Source organism: Sus scrofa, chromosome 9 (genome assembly GCF_054392235.1).
Source record: "Sus scrofa isolate SSC_HxYL_T2T_F1_AM1 chromosome 9, Sscrofa_HxYL_maternal_Yorkshire_Landrace_v2.0, whole genome shotgun sequence".
In the NCBI taxonomy this organism is placed as follows: domain Eukaryota; kingdom Metazoa; phylum Chordata; class Mammalia; order Artiodactyla; family Suidae; genus Sus; species Sus scrofa.
This window is the reverse complement of record NC_139391.1, coordinates 82,555,087-82,576,413: the sequence shown is the minus strand read 5'-3', so window position 1 is coordinate 82,576,413 and position 21,327 is coordinate 82,555,087. Positions and strand designations below refer to the sequence as shown.

General features: G+C 34.7%; 1 protein-coding gene across 16 annotated transcripts in view; it reads right to left on the bottom strand.

Annotated features, from left to right (window-relative positions):
* Positions 1 to 18,947: 18,947 nt before the first annotated feature.
* Positions 18,948 to 21,327, bottom strand: part of MIOS (meiosis regulator for oocyte development) — a 38,333-nt gene continuing 35,953 nt past the window's right edge. For 8 of the 16 annotated variants that reach the window (XM_084974140.1, XM_084974146.1, XM_021101993.2 and 5 more), the window contains 2 exons: positions 19,970 to 20,099; positions 18,948 to 19,179 (listed from right to left, as the gene is read on the bottom strand). In XM_084974140.1, the coding sequence (XP_084830266.1) occupies positions 19,083 to 19,179; positions 19,970 to 20,099 (227 nt within the window). In that variant the 3' untranslated portion in view covers positions 18,948 to 19,082. The remainder of the gene's footprint in view (positions 19,180 to 19,969; positions 20,100 to 21,327) is intronic. The other 8 variants (XM_084974144.1, XM_021101995.2, XM_084974147.1 and 5 more) reach the window with 2 other exon arrangements.

Here is a 21,327-nt window from a genome sequence, read left to right as displayed (position 1 = left end):
CCATGGGTCAACATATCACCCACTTCCTAGCCCTAAGAAGAAATGAACCTGTCTCTATAGATTTGCCTGTTCTGGACATTTCATATAAGTGGAATTACATATGACCTTTTGTGACTGACTTATTTAGCATGATGTTTTCAAGGTTCATCTGTGTTGTAGCATAAGTCAGTGCTTCATCCCTTTTTATGTCCAAAAAAATATTCCACTGTGTGGATATACCACATTTGGTTTATCCATTCAGCAGTCGCTTTACGTTTGGGTGGTTCCCACCATTCAGCTATAATGAACTATGAACATTCATGTATATGTTTTGGTGTGTACATATGCTTTTATTTCTGTTGGGTATACTAGGAGAGGAACTGCTACATCAAGTGGTAAATATGTTTAGTTTTTTGAGGAACTGCCAAACTAGTCTAAAGTGGCTTTATCATTTTACATTCCCAGCAGAAAAAAGGGTTTGAGGATACTAATTTCCCCATATCCTCAACAACACATTATCTGACTTTTGCTTATTGCTGTCCCAATGGGTGTGAAGTGGTATCTCATGATTTCAGTTTGTCTTATTTCTTTTAAAGCTACCATAAGCCACTCTGTTGGCCAGAGAAGCTTGAATACCTCCAATTCTTTTCACTCCCATTGCCACTATAAGTTCAGATAATCGTCATCTCTTGAACTATTCCAAGAGCTCTAACTATACTACTGGTCTTACTGTTTCCAGCCTCTTTCTATCACTCAGCCAATAGAGTTGCATTAAATATTGATTGTAATCATCATGCTATAAAGTTTAAAACCAGAAAAGTGTGGAAAGGGGAAAACTTCCTGAGAAGCTTACAGTAGAGAAACTTGGCCAATACTAACTTAATGAAGTAAACAAGTTAACCTCACCAGTGATGACATGTGGATAATCATGTGCCCTCTAAGGTAATGGGATAAGGAAGGCACTTCACCTCTGTGGTATTTTTTCAAAAATGCATAATGCTAGTATAATCATGGGAAAATATCAGACATACTCATATTGAAAGACATTCTACAAACTGATCAGTACCCATCAAAACTGTCAAGGTAATGAAAAAAAAAAAAAAAGGCAAAACAGAATCTCACAGAGCACAGAAGACTAAGAAGACATGAAAACTGAATGTGATGTGGAATCATGGATTGGCTCCTGGAACAGAAAAAAAACATTAACGGGAAAGTGGGTGAAATCTGAATAAAGCCCAGAGTTAACATAACTTACCTATATTGGTTTCTTGGTTTTGACAAATATACCAGAATAATGTAAGGTAACATAAAAGGAGACAAACTGGGTAAGGAGAAGAACTCTATTATTTTTGCAAGTTTTCTATAAATTTAAAATTACTCCAAAAAGAAAAAAAAAAAAAAAACCACGCCTTTTTAAAAAAATTAACAGCCTCCAGAGACTCCCCAATGACTAGATCAGGTCCACATTTCTAATCAGTAGTTTAAATCCTCCATAATCTGACCACATCTCACCTTGTCCCACATCCTACTCTCCCCTTGAAGCACCCTCGATCAGTGATCTGCCATCCCAGAACACACTAGACCCTGTAAGATCTGAATGCTATTGAACTTGCTCTCTCCTCTGATTGGAATGTCTATTTCTATACCCAAAGGAAGACATTCCCTAAGCTTTCCCTAACTTGAGTAAGCAGAATTACTTTATGTTATAATCCTCTCATCGCACTTAACTTGCTCATAACATTTTTATTTGGTGAATTATATATATATTTAACACTACAAAAAAAACAAAAACAAAAAAAAAAACAAAGTGAATGTCCTAGTGTCTCCCTAAAGACACTGCTATGAAATGGTAGATAGTGTTCCAGAACTTTCTGTACATAAACTGTCTGTTGGACCTTGATACACTGTTCTGCAACATGCAGTTTTTTTTCCTTTAATAAGTCTTGGCATTTGACATATAGAGTTACCTCATCCTTTTTAATGGTTGCAAAAAAAAAAAAAAATCCATTGTGCCAAGTGTTTCCTAATTTATTTAAAATAGTCCTCTAATCTTCTACACTAAGAAGAGGTCCTTATAAATGAAGAATCTGTAGTTTAAAAACCTATCTTATTAGTATTTCCCAATGCCTAACATAGTATATGAATAAATTAGTCCATCTAGCCATGTTTGAGAAGCCACAAAGCTGAGAAGAGAGATAATGAAGGTCTAAACCATAATTCAGTGAAGTGTCAAAGAATAGGAGGCTAGGAGTTGAGAATATATTATAATGCATTCCACAGGACTCAATGACAATTCTAGGGGTTAAACAGAATAAGAACCAAGGATGGGACCAACTGATGGGGAGGCAATACATTCATTTCAATATAAATATAAATTTCTCTCTCTCTCTTTTTTTTTTTTTTTTTTTTTTTTTTTGCTTTTTAGGGCCACACTTGCGGCATATGAAGTTCCCAGTCTAGGAGTCGAATCGGAGCTGTAGTCACTGGCCTATGCCATAGCCACAGCAACTCAGGAGCCAAGCCATGCCTGCAACCTACACCACAGCTCATGGCAACGCTGGATGCCCAACTGGGCAAGGATCAAACCCGCATCCTCATGGATACTAATTGGATTTGTTTCTGCTTCACCACAATATAAATTTCAGAAGTTAAGAGGCACTTTTGTGAAGATGTCCAGTAAGTATTTGGAAATGTAGGACAAGACAGAGATTTGAGAGACAACCTGCCTAGAATATTTAGAGTTTAAGAGATCTACCAATCAATCTACCAATCCTTTATCTGCAATTTCAAAATCTCTAATAGTTTGAAACCCATTTGGCAATAAAACTTAAGAATTATCATGAAGCTATTTACCCTACTTCCTGTAAATACTTGTATACTTCACTCTGGGAAGGGTGTTTCATAACATGTTACATACACCCTGTGACTTTTCTAAAATCCAAACATTCTGAAACACATCCGGCCTCAAGAGTTTCAAGTATGGGATTATGTTCCTAAATCAGGTTACAGCATAGAGAGGGAAAAAAACCACAGAACAAATGACAGAAGCATCTATGGAACAGCAGTGGGAGAGTGACTAAGCCAGGAGAAGGACCCCAATGGTAAAGGACACCTAGTAAGCATTCGATAAATATGTATTCACTCAAAGAATATCATGAAAGTGAAGGAAAGAAAGTGTCAAAGAAAAGTCCATGATGCTGAAATCTCAAATACTGAAGATGAGGATTGAAGATAAAACACTGACATGAACTAACATATCACACATTTCTAAAAGGATTAGGCTACAAAAAATTAAAAAGGGAAAACATTAAAAAAGGAAATGACAACTACAAAAACACTCAATAAGAAATGAATTTGGACTTTAAATTTAGCTCCAATTGGAAAACACAGTCTCTTCAATAAGTGGTGCTGGGAAAACTGGAAAGCTACATGTAAAAGAATTCAATTAGAGGAGTTCCCTTCATGGCTCAGCGGAAACAAATCTGACTAGCATCCATAAGGATGCAGGTTTGATCCTGGGCCTCACTCAGTTAAGGATCCGGCGTTTCTGTGAGCTGCAGTGTAGGTTGCCGACACAGCTTGGATCTGGTGTTGCTGAGGTTGTGGTGTAGGCCAGTGGCTACAGTTTCAATTGGACCCCTAGACTGGGAAACTACATATCCATGGGTGCGGCCCTAAAGAGACAGACAAAAAAAAAAAAGAAATTAGAACATTCTCTAGCACCATACACAAAAATAAAATCAAAACAGATTAAAGACCTAAAAAATTAAGACTAGATACTATAAAACTCTTAGAGGAAAACATAAGCAGAATACTCTTTGACACAATTCACAGCAATATTATTTTGGACCACCTCCTAGAGTAATGAAAATAAAAACAAACATAAACAAATGGGTCCTAATTAAACATAAAATCTTTTGAACAGCAAAGGAAACCATAAAAAAAAAAGCCACAGAATAGGAGAAAATAGTTGCAAATCATGCAACCAACCGACAAGGGCTTAATCCCCAAAATACACAAACGAACATACAGTTTGGCAACAAAAACCACAAAAACCCAATGAAAAAAATGGGAGAAGACCTAAATAGACATTTCAGCAAAGAAGACACAGATAGCCAGTAGGCACCTGAAAATTATTAGAGAAATGCAATCACTTCATATCAATCAGAATGGCCATCATCAAAATGTCTACAAACAATAAAAGCTGGAGAGGGTGTGGAAAAAGGGAATCCTCTTACACCATTGGTGGAAATGTAAATTGGTACAACCACTATGGAAAACAGTATGGAGATGCCTCAAAAAAACTACAAATAAAACTACCATATATATATGATCCAGCAATCTCACTCCTGGCATCTATCTGGAGAAAACAATAATTCGAAAAGATCCATGCACCCCAGTGTTCACTGCAGCACTTTATAATACTCAAGATAAGGAGGCAACCTAAATGCCCACCACAAAGGAATGGATAAAGAAGATGTGGTACATATATACACATGAATATTACTCAACCATCAAAAAGAATCAAATAATGCCATTTGCAGCAACATAGATGGACCTAGAGATTATCATACTAAATGAAGTCAGACAAAGACAAATATCATATGATATCACATATATTTGTACCAAAAAATGATACAAATGAACTTATTTATAAAGTAGAAACAGACTCACAGAATTAGAGAGCAAATTTATAGTGATCAAAGAAGAAAGATGGGGGTAGGGATAAATTAAGAGTTTGGGATTAATGTATATACAACACTACATATAAAATAGGTGATCAATAAGGGCCTATTACATAGCACAGGGAACTCTACTCAATATTCTGTAATAACCTATATGGAGAAAGAATCTGAAAAAGGATGTACATATGAATATGTATAATTCAATTACTTTGCTGTACACTTAAAACAAACAAAACATAGTAAATCAACTACACTCCAATATAAAATAAAAAATAAAAAAGGAAAAAAAAGTAATTAATAGGAGTTCCTACGGTGGTACAGTGGTTTAAGAATCCAATTGCAGTGGCTTGAATAGCTGCAGAGTTGTGGGTTTGATCCCTGGCCTGGTGCCGTGGGTTAAAGAACCTGGTGTTGCCACAGTTGGCAGCTGTGGCATAGGTCATAGCTGTGGCTCAGAGTCAATCCCTGGCCCAGAAACTTCCATATGCTGTGGGTGGGCATTAAAAAATTTTGTTTTTAATAGCCTTAAATACATTGGGACTATCAAATATTCCCCTAATATTAAATTCTAAAAAGAATATCACACAGAATCTAATGTAAGGGATGATGAGGTGCAAAATAGTTGTCCTCTGACATAATTTTATAGATGTTTTTCAAATGAATGTATTTACTTTTACCTGACAAAGTCAAAATTAAAACAACTCTGAAAATATCTCTTCATCAGATGAGTTAAACACTCTGAGTGATGAGCTAATATTACTAAATTTATAGAATTTTAGCTTCTTTTTTAAGGTCTTAATTTAATATGAATTAAGTCACTCAAGAAACATTTGGGGTTACGTCCTGGGCTGGGCTAATTGCAAGAGATATATATAACAGAGTTCCTGTCCTCTGATATCTCAATCTATGTCAGTTTAGCATAATTTCCAAAGATGTCTCAACTCAGAAATATTTAATATTTAACTGATCTAAGGTTTCAAAAAAAAGACTAATCCACTATGATTAAGAACAACCAAATTCTGTAGGTTCTATTTTGTGAAACTTCCAATTTGGCTTTCTCCTTTATTTGATTGACATGGAATTTGATTCTGATCTGTTGCTGAAAGAAAATTAATAATCCTGGTACCACAGGTTATCATTCCTAAAAAAGATGATGCTAAGTCTAGAGAACTAATATAGCATATGTTTTAAGTTATTTTCTAATTGTGGTGTTGGTTTGAGATAAGCGTCTATGTTCTTTATGACCTCATTTGACCTACGGCATAGGGTTTGAAGATGGCTAATTAAGACCAGAGGTGTAGGCTATGGACAATTTATACTGTAATACATTCATCTTGAGTGCAAGGATTAAATTTGTCATTAACATGCTATTCTTTCGTCTTTTCATATTACAGAATGTCAGAGGAAGGGCACCAGGACCTGTAGTATTTCCTTATCTCTATTTTAAGATTTGGATTGAAATATACACATACTAAAAAAAAAAGTTTTTCAAAGGAAGTTTTCAACCTGATCATTTCTGTAGGTGGGCATATAAAGACCAACCTCTGTGAACTCTATATAATGCAGTATCTAAGATGCAAAACTGAGAAAACTTCGAGCCAGTTCTCAAACAAACAAAAACAGCGAGTGCTGCAAGCTGGAAGAAAAAAATATATAAGAAGCACAATAGTTTTGGGCAATGCCACAGATTGACATTGTGACTCATCCCCCTTTTAAAACAGACTATTCATTTTTCACAGGAGTTTGAAATATTACCCAGGAAAATAAGGTAATTATTTTGGCTGGTAAGAATCTCTCACCATAAAATGTCATATTAAGGTAATAAAGTTTATTTAGTACTAATAAGTGTAAATGAATGGTTTCACTGAAAAACCCTGGTATCTTTTCACCCTGAATATTGAAAGATATTTAGCAAGGAGAAATTCCTCTAATGAATAATTACTCATTAAAAAGCTAGATAATATTATTTTTACTTTAGATATTCATACAGGAAATATTACTTAGATCTTAATATTTATTTTAATTCAACCTTCACTTAATACACAATGATCATTTAAAGCTGGACTGCATTAAATAAATTTAGCACAAGCCTATAGAAAATCAGAAACAATATTGCATTTCACTTAGACATTTTCAAATTTTTCTTTAGCTATTGAGGAGCTTTAAGTGTTGTGAAAACATTAGGCCTGATGAAATAATACATTTATTTAAAGAGATTCATCTTTTCTTTTAAGGGATCAGAGTCCTAGGGAGTCAGTTATTCTTTTCATATGGCTCAGAAATGTCATGCCTTAGTTGGTCATGTATTTGACCTTTTATGAGAGGCAGACACTGGACCAGGGGCTGCCTTATTTTGGAATCTCCTCAGAAATGACTAAATGTTTTCCAGATGAACACACTGTGGACCAAGGGAGGAGCTAGGAATTAGAAGCCACTGCCTCCAATCTTGAGGAATTTGACTTCTTTTGGAACTCTGTGACCTAGAGGAATTGACCCACTGGATAATTTCCTTCACTCTCAGCAGTATGGTTAAGTCATGAAAACAGCTCGAGATGAGACATGATATGTATTTATTTCTTCCTCACTTGTTTCCAAGAAAAAGAATTTAAGACAGCTGCAAAGCCTCCTGTCCTTTCCCAGTTTTCTAGTCATAAATTCATACAATGTGACTTTCCCAAATGTAAACTTGAGTTACTAGTGGAGGTAGAATGGGACAGTCAATTGATTACCATCATTTGTCACAGGAACAGTAATCTGCTAAAACTGGTATTAATATCCTGATTTAACTCTTCTTAAGGAAAATTTTAAAATGTTATTTCAATATGAATAAAATATGCTCTATGTTACTTTTCTTCCTGTATCTTTGATCTTATAAACTAAACCTATTTGAGGTACAAATTTAAGAAAATATTTTAAGCAATATAGGGAAAATACAGTATCAGTACATATAAACTCAAAAAAAAAAATACCTAAGATAACTCACACAAAAATAATGCTTCCCTGTTTAATCTGTGATTCAAAGTTGATTCTTATGGTACTTATTTAAAGAAAAAACAGGCACAAAAGGGGGGCCAAAGAAACATTTATAAATTCCATCTACAATAATTGGTAAAAGATATCAGATATGTATACACCTATGATTCATTCATCGATGGGCTAAAAAGACGCCTCTAGGTATGACTTCTTGCAAAGTCTGGAACACATGACATTTGGCGTCTATAATTTAAAAAATAGAGTCTAGAGATAAATAGTATGATAAACCGTCTCACTGGAAATGAGGTAAGGAAACTGCAGAGATTCAGTAAAATAAAATAATGCATAAAACAGACATTTGCAACAACAGAACACTGAAGAACTTATCTAAAGTAACATTTCAGAAATGAATAATTTGGATTGATGCATTTGAACTTTAAAAATTTTTACTAGTTAAAATCATTAAATCAATGACATTTAGAAACAGTCATGCTGCCTTCTGTGTTCTCAACAGATTCTAAATTCAGCTACATGAGTCTTGTGATCACAAGATCTGGTTACAAATAGCAATAATTGTTGCAAAGCAAATTACATGGTGGCACAGGAAAACATTTCCCCTTCAGCAGAGGGGAAGGTGGTTACCTCACTTATACAGCCTGCAGGTAATACACTGAAGATTACAGACTTTAAAGTTTATGAAGGATGTATGCTAAAATAGAAAAACTACTTCATGAAAAGTAAAAAAGATGTATGCTAAAAGAGAAAAACTACTTCATGAAAAGTAAAAAAGATTGCTTTGTTTTGGGAAAAACTTCTAGAGCACAGATGAGAAACTTTAATGCAAATATTTTAGTCTTTATGAGCTATGGGAACTGCTGTTACTAGGAAACAAATTCATTAATTTCCATACATAATAATCATGGCATGCAGATTAAAAGTTTGATTCATATAGGGCTTGGATATTACATGTATTACAATATGCATTGGAAAATAATATTGTATAACAAACATTGTACATATACAATATTATTTATATGATACATTATATTTATGTACTATGTATAACTAACAATGTATTATAATTATATATATACTATATAACAGCCTGGAAATAGGTAAATTCTACTTAGCTGGATTCAGTACACAGAGGAAAATGACTCATGGAATACTTAAAATCATGAATTGTTAGACATTACAACCCACACACTTTAGAAAGAAGTGGCCAGGGCATACCAAATTTTAAAGCTGAAAAATGGCAAACAGCTGAATGCTGACCAGTTGGCAGTTGCTGCCCCCAATACAATGCTGAAAAGCATTCTGAGGGGAAGAGGGTGAGTGATAAGCAACTTGTGTCAAGGGTAAAGAAGGGCGTGGTCACTCACTCATCTCCAGATTAGGCTCACCTTGGCCTAACCTGTTCATCTCATCAAGACTGAGAAATTTTAATGTATAAAGCAAGTTTGTCCACTTATGGAACTCATGTCCCCATGTTATTTTTTTGCCATATCACAACAATGTTTCATCTTACTATAATCATATTCTGCCCACTTTCTAAAATCTAAGTCTCAATTATTTCTATCAGTCACTGTTGGGTAAACATTACTTAATTAGTATCACAAAGCTTTCTTTTCTAGCTTCTTAAACACAAACCAGACAAAAGATGAGAACTCATCTTTTACAGTCCCCCACAGAGTAACTACTAGAACCTGGCAAGATTCTTACTCAATACAGGACAGAAGCAGCTGGATAAAGAAAAACCTATGATGGCTCCATTTCATGGTACAAGTAGTCTCAGCTCTGAAGAAAATGCATATGCACTTTGACTTGGTGTCCAATATAATTTCAAGCAGTTATCTTAATTCAGCAGTAGACTAAATGGTGGATCTCATGAAATTCAGAAGAGAGAAGAGATAGGAAATAATGGGAAAATACAAGGGAAATGGTCAAAAGAGTCATATGCTGAAGATAGAAGTAGCTAAAGAGGGAGTTTAAGTTCAGCAATACTGAGAATTCTCAGTTATCCCAAGAACAGAGAGAGATGCTAAAACAGAAGTTTTAAGTTCCAGTTATTTTCCTTGAGTATCACTTACCAAAACTACAACCTGTCACTTTTTTTGTAGGCCTATGCAGATTCTCATTCTATCCATCTGTTTTAGAAAGGCAGCCCACATCACCAAGACATTTAAATGATGATGTTCTTATCTCATTCTCACATCTGCTTGCTGAAAAACTAGAAAAGTTTCATTTCACTGTATCTAAGTATTATCTGTCAATCTAGATCCTGCAGCTTCTTTCCTTTCTGGACTATTCTGGGACTATTTCTGGCCTTTAAAAAATGTCCTACCCTTTCGCTTTTTCTCTAAAGGCAATAATAATTTGGAAAGTTTACTGTTCATCATTGCATCCAAGTTGCAGAGTTTCATAAACGTGTATTTGATACAACATGACAGTGATTAATAAAAAAAATGGGAAGTTTGGAAATCTTAGTGGGTTGTATTCAAAACAAGAACAAGTCAGCTTCCATCCTGCTTTCCTCAATCTAAGGTTTTATCTTGGTGGCAGATAAGCAAAAACAAAACAAAACAACTTTACCACGTGTGACAGAGTGACTCAGAGGGATCATTTTATGTTACCTTTAATACGGTAACTTAATTATTTTATTTAAATGCAATCTATTGTCCTAGCACAACCCTCTTGTGGCAGAATCAGTTTCAGTAATCATGCTGATGGCTGCAATATGATCAACTGAAGCCTCCACCACTTGGTACAAAAGGAGTGGAAATGATAGACAGCTCATTAATCATTTATCCCAGAGACTAATGTGTTCAGTTGCTGATGGGGGGCTGTAGGTGAATGCTGCCAAAATGAGAAATGTCAATTGTCAGGCCTCATGCATAATAACAGTGGAGCTATTTTTAGGCTTCTGTGAAGATTAAAGTTATGCTCTTTTTCCCTACAGTTCCATCACATATGCTTGGCAATTCTGTTCTATGAGAATTCATTCTCACTCTGCTCAGATGTCTCTGCTTGAGAAAATATATACTCCTCAAAACTTAACATATTTGAAAAGTTAGTTAGAAATCAGGAGAATTCCACATATTTGGAAATGAACCTTGGAACAATAGAAAGAAGTAAAAGAAGCAAACTGGGAGAGGTACTGAGTAACTTTTTGGTTCTTTTTCCTCCCGAGGCTATGCTTTATCAGCAAGGATGATACACGTTTTTAATTTTTCAAATCCCTGGAAGGAACAGATATTCTAGAATTCACATAACATATTTATAACATTTCCTAAAGACAGAACAGAATTCAATGAAATACACTAAAAAATTATTTGTTCACCAAATTACGTGAACAATATTACCAAGAGAAATGACCTTGAATATCTGCCCCAGCTTACTTACCTTTAATTTATGTCGGATGCTTCCAGTAGAAAATAATGTTCCTTGCCTGGAGGAGTATACTCTTTTGGAAGCCAGCACTATCTTACCACTCAATGAGAGAGTTATACTCACTTTCCCAAAAAGAGTTTAATGTATTTCAGAAATCTATCTCAATATATGGTGCATTTGTCTTAAGAGTTACAACTGAACCTACATTCCATTTTGAGGAATGGAAGGAAAAGATCAGAAGATTTAAAATAAGAAAAACGTATTCACTTTTGCAAGAGCTACTTACCCCATTTATCAAATTACTGAATATTTTGCTCCATAAATTATATACCTTCATCTATGTGGGGAACATTTATGTGCCACAGTCACACAAGTCATCCCATAGTTGTCCAAATATTAGTTGTATCTGCTTAATGCATAACACAAACTTCCAAAATGATGGGGAAAGTACTTTTTCTTTGACATAAGAAAATGTAGCATAGGAAATGTAGCACAGGAACTTTGTACCATTCACATTTTTACTATAAAATAATAAGCTATCAAATTACTTGCTGCTAAAAAGGATATTTAGTTTTTACCTATCACATGTCTGACAGTGGCAACTTCCTCAGCAAAGTATGTGGCTATAACATAACATAAACATGAACAAACATGAATTTTCACATGTGCTACTTCAAACTCCAGGTTTTCCTGCATACATACCTACGCACACCTCCACTCACCCCACACCCGCCATTTATGTATGTATGTATAAATGCAGCTAATATTCTCTAAGTAAAAAGATGTAAGGCCAACAATTTGCATGATTTCTTATGAAAATGCCTGTTTCAATTTATGATACATTAATCCCTTCAAATGTCCTTCCAGACGACCCTTGTTTTTATGACTTTATATTTTAAGGACCCAACTAATTAGATTCCTATATCTTAATTTCCAGCTATGAAATTACATTAAGGCAACATGCTTTTCATAAATTGAATGACGAGGGGATTGCAGGCATTATTATTGCTATTTCTAACATTACATAAATTATCCTTTAATGCTAAAGTTACCTTCTTAGCAAAGCATTTGAAAACATTGTACTATTAATAGTAGATCAGAGAGAAAATTACATTTTTGAAAAATGTAATGGACAATCTCTACTTCCTCAAATTATTTCTAATTAGAAAATAATTTTTGAAAATACAAAATTAGAAAATTAAATAAACTGACTTTTTTTTTGCCTTGCAAAAATAGACAAGATGCTAAAATGATCCTCTTCCAGCAATTAAAAATATTAATCTAAATGAATTTGAGTCTCCTGAAAACAATGCTTATGTCTACCTCTTCTGGTAGCTATTTCACTGCTCCAAGGCAACTATGTGTCATCAACCCTTTGAAATCATAACCTTTAAGTGTCTGGTACATACAGACACAAATGCTTGGTTGTTTTTTGGAAGCATGGACATGCAGGCATGTTTAGAATTCATCACTTAAACATAAATAGCTTGATAAACTACTGGAAATGAGTTGAATAAATTGCACTCTAGACTAGACTGGACAACAATCAACTAATTCTAAACAAAGAGGACAGGTTTCCTGCCATCAGCCCAGAACCAAAACAGAGGAGTCATCTATCTAGAAGAGAGAAGACTGTAATAAAATCATTAATTATTGTAGCACTAACCTCAGGAAAATCAGAATAATGTTATGGATCCACTTCCCAAGGTGGTAAACGGAGAAAAAAAATACACTATTTCCAAATATGAGGAAAGAGATGATTAAGAGAACCACGTTCGTTATACTTACAAATTACTGTAGAATACAAAATCTAGAAAAATCTTTCCAAAAAATTAAATATCAGTACTAATTTTAATACTGTATAGCAAATTTCTTCACCCCACAGAACCGTTCCTAACATTTGACTGTTTATTATGATGATAATAAGATACCAGGTCATGGGTAACTTTTATAAAAAGTCATTAACATGTATGTGATATATACATTCATTTATTCATACATTCATCATTATTATAGAAAAACCAGAAGATGCAAATAAGAAAAATATGTCACTTAAAATCTTATTCTTTTTTTTTGGCCGAGCCCACTGCGTGCAGAAGTTCCTGGGCCGGGGATTGAGCCTGAGCCATAGCAGTGACAATGCTGAATCCTTAGCCACTAGGCCCCCAGGGAACTCCTAAAATCCTACTCTTGAAAGATGACCACTGTTAAAACACTGTAAATATTCAACAGTGCTGTGTGCAAACATATTCTATACAAACCATAACTTGCCTTTCCATTTATAAATTTATCATGAAATGTTCTTTTGTCACTAACATTACCCATACTATTTGAAGAGTTTGTTATTATTCCACTGTATTTATGTAACAATGTATTTACTCTTATTATTGGACATTTAGGTCAAGCTTTTATTATAAACTATACTGTGATAACAATTTGAGAAAAATACAAACCTTTGTGCACTTATCCAATTAATCCCTCAGAAAATATTCCCAATATACCTCATCAACGGGTATGACCCTTTTTAAGGTTTATATGTTACTCACTGTCCCCAGCAACACTTCTGATAATATACTCTCACAAGTTATTTGAGAATGTTCTTATCCCACATCCATTAAAATGTTATTATTCTTTTTAATCTACACAGGCAAGTGCACAGTATCCTACTGTCATTTAATCTGCATTACTTTATTACTAATTTAACATTTACTTATATTTATTGGCCATTTTAATTTTGCCTATACAAGTCCTTGATCAATATTATTCATTGGTTATGCCTTTTCCTTCTGGATTTGAGGATGTTCTTTGTGAGTTAAGGGTAATAAATTTGTAATCATATTGTAGCTTATCAGTTTGCTTGCCGTTTAACTGTTTGTGATATTTCTGCCATACTGAATTCAAAGACTTAGAGAAGAAGCTAAGGAGTGTTTCCATCTCTTTCCTTGACCATGCTGCTATGTAAAAACACAATCCTTGTTCTATTCCTTCCTGAAGAGGGGAGGATTCTGGTATTCCTCCAGCTGTTTGAGACAGACAGTAAAGTAGGAGGGAAAACAAAGAGGGAAACTCATTTCCTTTTCACGACAAAAACTGAACCTCAAAAGTTCTCTTGTGGTGCTCTGGGTTTAGGATTTAGCATTGTCACTGTGGTGGTTTGGGCTGCTGCTATGACGTGGATTCAATTCCTTGTCTGGGAACTTTCACATGCTACAGGTATGAGGCGGGAGTGGGGAAATGGGACCCTAAATCTCAAGAATAAATCAGGAAACAAATTTTAGATTTTATCATGTGCCTTTTATATCTAAAGAAACATTGACATAGTTTTTCTCTTTTGATATATTAGTACTAAATATAATAACCCTCCTTTGTCATACTGGATTATTGTTTATATACAGCCCATCAAGTAGTACAAAGCAGTATAAAACAGTAATTAAAAGTGCAGACTAAGAAGCTAGACTACTAGAGTCTTAATTTTTTTTCTTTTTTTTTAGCTTTTTAGGGCTGCCCCTTGTGGCATATAAAAGTTCCCAGGCTAGCTGTTGAATCGGAGCTACAGGTGCCGGCCTACACCACAGCCACAGCAACATGGGACCTGGGCCACATCTGTGACCCACACCACAGCTCATGGCAATGCCAGATTCCAACCCACTAAGCAAGGCCAGGGATTGAACCCGCATCCTCATGGATACTAGTCAGATTCGTTTCCTCTGTGCCACAATGAGAACTCCATGGAGTTTAATCTTGACGCTATTTAATAGCTATATAATCCAGGACAAGTGACCCAAAGTCCCTACCCCTTAATGGCCTAATGTATAGAATGGGAACTGCAATAGTGAACCGGACTCACAAGACTACTGTGAGGATTGAACAGGATAATACACACAGTACCCAGCACATAGTAAGCACCAACTGTAACTATCATTCTCAGTAATAAACTATTGGATTTAATATTCATTTTACTAATGAATTTATCTTGTATATTCCTAAGTGAAAGCAGTACTCATAGTCTCCATTGTGGTGTGGCTCAGTGGGTTAAAAACCCAATATAGTGTCTGTTAGGATGTGAGTTCGATACCTGGCCTCACTCAGCGGGTTAAGGATTTACCATTGCTGCAAGCTATGGTGGTCACAGATGCAGCTGAGATCCGGTGTTGTTATGGCTGTGGCATAGGTGGACAGCTGAAGTTTCTATTTAACCCTTAGCCTGGGTATGCCACAGGTGTTGCCATTAAAAAAAAAGAAAGAAATCAGTTGTTTTGGCAATTGATGTTGATACTTGGATTATGCTAGGTCTTAAAAACATTGGAGATGGGGGAAAAACTGTAATTGTAATGTATACATGTAAGGATAACCTGACCCCCCTGCTGTAACAGTGGGAAAAAAAAAAAAACATTGGAGAAAATTTCCTTCCATCTCTATACTGTAGAAAAATTCATATTTTAAAAAGATTAATATTTTCATAAAGCACTTTTTATAATAAGCACAGTAACTTGCAAAATATTCAGGCAAGAGGGAAAAACAGGCAGATGATGCAATGGCAATTAGAGCAGTGGATGGAGAGTGGCTGCTGGGCTGGCCCCACCTCTGCAGTGGCCATGTGGGGCAGAGGCACTCAAAATGAGGATGCTGAGCTAAAACCTAACAGGCCCCCCACCCTTCTGATGCCTCTATCTGAGCAGATGTTAGACATGTACAACTACTTAGTGCCCAATTGTTTTCATTACAACAAACTCAAGGGAAAACAAACCTCATAATGTACTTCCTTTTTACTAATACCACCACCTCAACATTTTAACTTAAATGAACATCAAGTGTAATAGAATGGCAGGAAAGTAAAGATTTTATTGAGGTAATACTGGATATTTTCTCCATGAAGACCAGGGTTTAAGGTTTCAGGTAGATATGAAAAACCTCAAGTTTTTAAGAGTTATTAGCTGACTGTCCAGAAACACTAAAATTTTAATTTTCATTCCTTATATCACTCTTACATCACATCATGCTAGGTGATCATTCAGAGAACTTCCTCGCAAGCAAAAAGTAATACTCTGAAGACAAGATAAACAAAAACAGCTGAATTCTATCTCAAAAGAAAATGTCATAATTTATCCAGATTTAGAAAAACAAGCTTTTTCAGGAAATTTTTACTCCTGAGACAAATGTAGTTCCTTTGTTCAAATTATACCACATTCAATTAAAAGGTACTAACACATGAATAACCAATAGACTGTTAAGTACTATCTTTCATAGAGCACTATATGACAGGGATATAGCACCTTATGTTTATTTCATAATATCACACTCCCAATCACCTTATGAGGTAGGAATTTCTGAACCTTTTAATGTTAGGAAACTGAAGCCCAAAAAGGTCAAGGCACTTGGCCAAGATAATAGGGCTGGAATATAATTTAATTTTCAAAGCCACTACTTTGAATAAGTAAATGAAATTACATTCAGCCATGCAGTTAAAGGCAGTACTATTTCTAACTCTAATATTTAACATGTGCACTGACAATGGAAAGCTACTTTTTAAATATACTATTTTAAAGAGTAATAACCACTTTGGAAAACTGAAAAACAGAGCCTTTAAAGTGTCTTTAAGTATCACATTTTCCATCAAAATCAGTACTGATATTACTTTCTTTATTGGGTTATTTATAGAGTGGTCATAGATAATTTCTAGATTAGACATGCTGACTTCAATCCAAATTTATTCAATTCTTTAAAAAAATAACAAAAACACCTTTTATCAAACACACTTCTATTGAATATGTTCAGGTAAAATACCTTGTTAAGTTTATAACTCCAAATATTAGTAACCTAGTAATAAAAATGAAAAAAAAATCTATTTTCATAGTCAACAAAATGCAAAATAAATACAGCAGACATCTTATATGAATATCTGAGCTTCAAAGAAAATATTAGGAGGTTGACACACAGACATAAAAAATTATTCTTAAAAAGTCACCCCATATGATTACAAACAAGATTATTTATATAATAGACTTTGTCTTGTACTGTACTTCCCAAAATTATAAATATTTACATATAACCCTATTCTAAATGTAAATTTAAAAAATTTACTTTAGCTAAGAAGAAATGAAAAAGTGTATGGCAGTCTGACAGTACTTAAGGCTGACTTTTCATATTTTGGACACAGTAAATTTGAAAGAAATATTTCAATTAAAGCAATTTTAAAGGTAAATGTATGTTTCAGTAAAATGAAATCAGGAAGATTTACTTAAAAGAAGACTGGAAAAAGTCCCCTTAATAACAATCTTTGTTTAAAGGAAAAATTATACATAACCCAGTTCTTTCATTTAAATAAAAGACCATCATCACTGGAGCTCCCATCATGGCTCAGCGGTAACAAACCCGATTAGTACCCATTAGAACGTGGGTTCCATCCCTGGCCTCGCTTGGTGGGTTAAAGATCTGACGCTGCCACGTCAGCCAACAACTATAGCTCCCATTTGACCCCTTGCCTGGGAACTTCCTATGATGCTAGTGGGGACCTAAAAAGACAAAAAAGAAAGAAAGAAAGAGAGAGAGAGAGAGAGAGAGAGAGAGAGAGAGAGAGAGAGAGAGAGAGAGGAGAGAGAGAGAGAGAGAGAGAAAGAAAGAAAGAAAGAAAGAAAGAAAGAAAGGAAGGAAGGAAGGAAGGAAGGAAGGAAGGAAGGAAGGAAGGAAGGAAGGAAGGAAGGAAGAAAGGAAGGAAGGAAGAAAGAAAAGGGCCTTTTGTAACAGATCTCAAAGTAAAAAATTTTATCTACTTCTGTTCAGTACATAGGTCAGATCTCAAATTAATCTAATACAATTTAGTTTCACCAGGTAAAATTGCTAACATGAAAGCTCCTAAAATTCTTCAGTTTAGATTTCTTTCTTGAAAATCTATTAAAATAACTAACTTTTAGGCTTACATTTTATTTTTCTATATATGCAACTTCAACTAGGAAATTCAGTTCCGTCCCCTGCATATGTCAGATGATGGTATAAATCCTTTGTATTTCTCGTCCAACTATCTACTGTGAAAGGGGAAAAAATAAAATTTAAAAATATAGCCCCTGAACTGGCCCCAAAATACTTAATTTTAGCAACTTGATATTCAGTGTAAAATTGTCTCCAAAGTAACCTTGTTTTTCCCAACATCTCCAGTCTACCTTAGAAAAAACAGGATAATCCACAAAGGCAATATGACAGAAGGACATACTGACAAGATTATGTTGAATGGTTGGTCAAATATAATCTTGTATAGACTTTGTATTCAGTAAAAAGCTCCTAGATGATGAACATAAGATGATGAATTAATAGGGAGAGAAATCTCTGAAGACAAACCAGGATATTATAAAGGGATAAATGTAAAATTTTATATGTTCCCTTGAAATGATGCATATTTTTCTCTTCAGAAGAGAAAAAGTTGGAAGACATTTTCAATTTTGACTGGTCTTAGGAAGACAATAATATTTTGTACCAAAAGATTTATCTTAAAAGTGTATGAAGGAAAAGACTCTACAAAAATATATTTATCAATCATACCTTGATAAATAAGTCTCCAGTGTAGGGTAGGGTGCTCCCTAATTCTAAAAGTAATAATAAAAATCCACAATTTTAAATTCATCTGAAAAGAATTTAAGCATGGGTGAGCTTAAACTATTATATAAATCAATGGTCATATTCGATTTAAAAGTGTACAGATTTTGCTGAAAGATCAAATTTCAACATAAAAAGTATGGGTTCAAGGTCTATTCTTGGTTATTCCAGAAATTCTGCTTACACAGTTTTCATAATTTCAATGAAATGCTACAAAGTTCTCTCCAAAATGAATTTTTTCAACCTACTGAACAAAACTCATACTCACACTCTGATGTTCATTTTAGTAGCATTTGTCTCTGTAAAGTACATCAAAATCACTCAAACATCAAATTGCTGATTTGATAGAATGATTTATTTTCCCATTACAGGAAAGTCATGTGTGACTTGTTCTGAGGTATGTTTCTGAGCTATGAAGGACATCTATTAGAAAGTTCCACACTTGAAGGTTTTTTAGGTGATAACATTTTATGGCTGGACAGTCTCTGCAGGTACCAGATTCCCTGTTGTATCCAGCTGCATACATTTACACGTGCAGGCAGAGACAGGACACTCAGCATGATCCCTGAAAAAGAGGTTAAGTAACAGTTAAAACTCTAAATTATACTTGCATACATACTTACATTTATCTATATACCTCAATATAGCTATAATGCAATTTTTCAAAATGGCATCTGGAAAAATACAGGAATTAAAACCCAAAGACAAAAAACATTTAAAAGCATGACATCAGAAATGACTGCCAAGCTGAACATGGGAAGAAGTTACTGCAAAATGAACAGCTTTACTTTCTAAATATATAATAAGGTATCTCATTTACAGTTATGAAGGTGACAGAAATATGCTGAGAGTTTAAATTAAAGCCGATGTGACAAACTGGGTATAAAAGTGACAGCAATGAGGAGTACACAGACACTGATACCACTCAAAGTCAAATGTGGCTTTGAGTCTCCACTGTATGAGGTGCTTAGTTATTACATAACAAGCTTATTTAGAAGATTGCTAATATAGGAGCTTGATATGTACTCTATCATTCAAATCAGTTACATATTATATACGACAGGATATTCAGTGAGTTGTGAAAAAAAAGGTAAGTATATTCACTCTCCCTCAAAAAGTTTAATGCTTTTCAAACATTTAACCCATATATAATATTTAAACTATTTCTTATAAAGTATTAATTTTATATTTTAAGATTACATAGGCTAATGGTAGAAATGTTCACACTCCCTTCATTAACTTAAGTAACAGTAAAAGAAATGCATCCTTTGCCGTATAAACCTGATCTATTTAAGAAGCCAACTGCCTGACCTTCTCTAACTCCATGCCTATCAAAGAAGGAATGCGCTGATTACCTGAACCAACTAAGCATATGTCCAGCATGCCCACCGTGCCTGCAATTGTGACACCACGTAAACCAGTTGTTAAATTGAGCTAATTTTTTGTCCTTGCTCAAGTCTACTTTTTCATCGGATTTGGATCCTCCTATGGGTTAAACACAATGATTTTTGTTAACTATAATACTTTATTCAAAGTTTCATAAGAGGTATTTCTAAAAGTAATGTCAAAATACAAACCACACATTGTATTGAAGTGGCAATTTTAATGCAAAATCTGGCTTAGATTAAAAAAAATACCAAATAGTTTCCTTAGATTTTTTTTTTTTTTTTTTGGCCACACCCAGGGCAGATGGAAGGTCCCAGGTCAGGGACTGAACCCATGCCACAGCAGTGACCTAAGCTACAATAGTGACAACAGATCCTCAACGTGCTGAGCCACTAGAGAACTCCATCTTTACATTTTTAACAGCTATTAAAAAATGGAAAAATAGAAATGATCAAGTCTACTAAGAAGCAATGTGAATTAAGTGCTTTAGAAAAAGCAATTCGTAGTTTAAAATTTTCCCATAAAGAAAAAAAAAAAACAAGCCTAGTTTACAGGTGAGTTCTACCAAACACTGAAGGAACAGGTAATTTTCATCTATACAAACGTTTCCAAAGAGTAGGAAAAGAGAGGAAATTCCCCAATGTACTTCATGAGGAAGGTATAACTTTGCTATCAAAATCAAAGATAATATGAGAAAGAAGATTATAGGTCAGTCTCCCTCCCGAATAGACATAAAATCCCAACTAACATTAGCAAACAGAATGATTTAGCAATTCTATTTCTAGGAAAATGTACTAGAGAAACTCTGGCACATCCTTAAATGAGACATACACAGGAATGTTCATGCTCATAGCATCACTGCTCATATTAGCAAAAATTTGGAAACAATCAAGTGTCTATCAATAGTGGAATAGAAAAACTTGTGCTATAATCATAAATAGAATACTAAACAGCAGTAAAAAAATGAATAAACAGTTACATTAATCAGCATAATTTTTTTTTTTTTTTTTTTTGTCTTTAGGACCCCACCCGCAGCATATGGAGGTTCCCAGGCTAGGGGTCAAATCGGAGCTGTAGCCGCTGGCCTACACCACAGCCACAGCAACGCCAGACCCGAGTCACATCTTCGAACTACACCGTGGCTCACAGAAACACCGGATCCTTAACCCACTGAGCCAGGCCAGGGATTGAACCTGCAATCCCATGGATACGAGTCAGACTCGTTTTCCGTTGAGCCACGACAGAAACTCCCTAATCAGCATAACTGAAACTAAAAAAAACCCCAAAATCCCAACTCCAATGTTGAGCAAAAGAGCAAGTCAAAAGT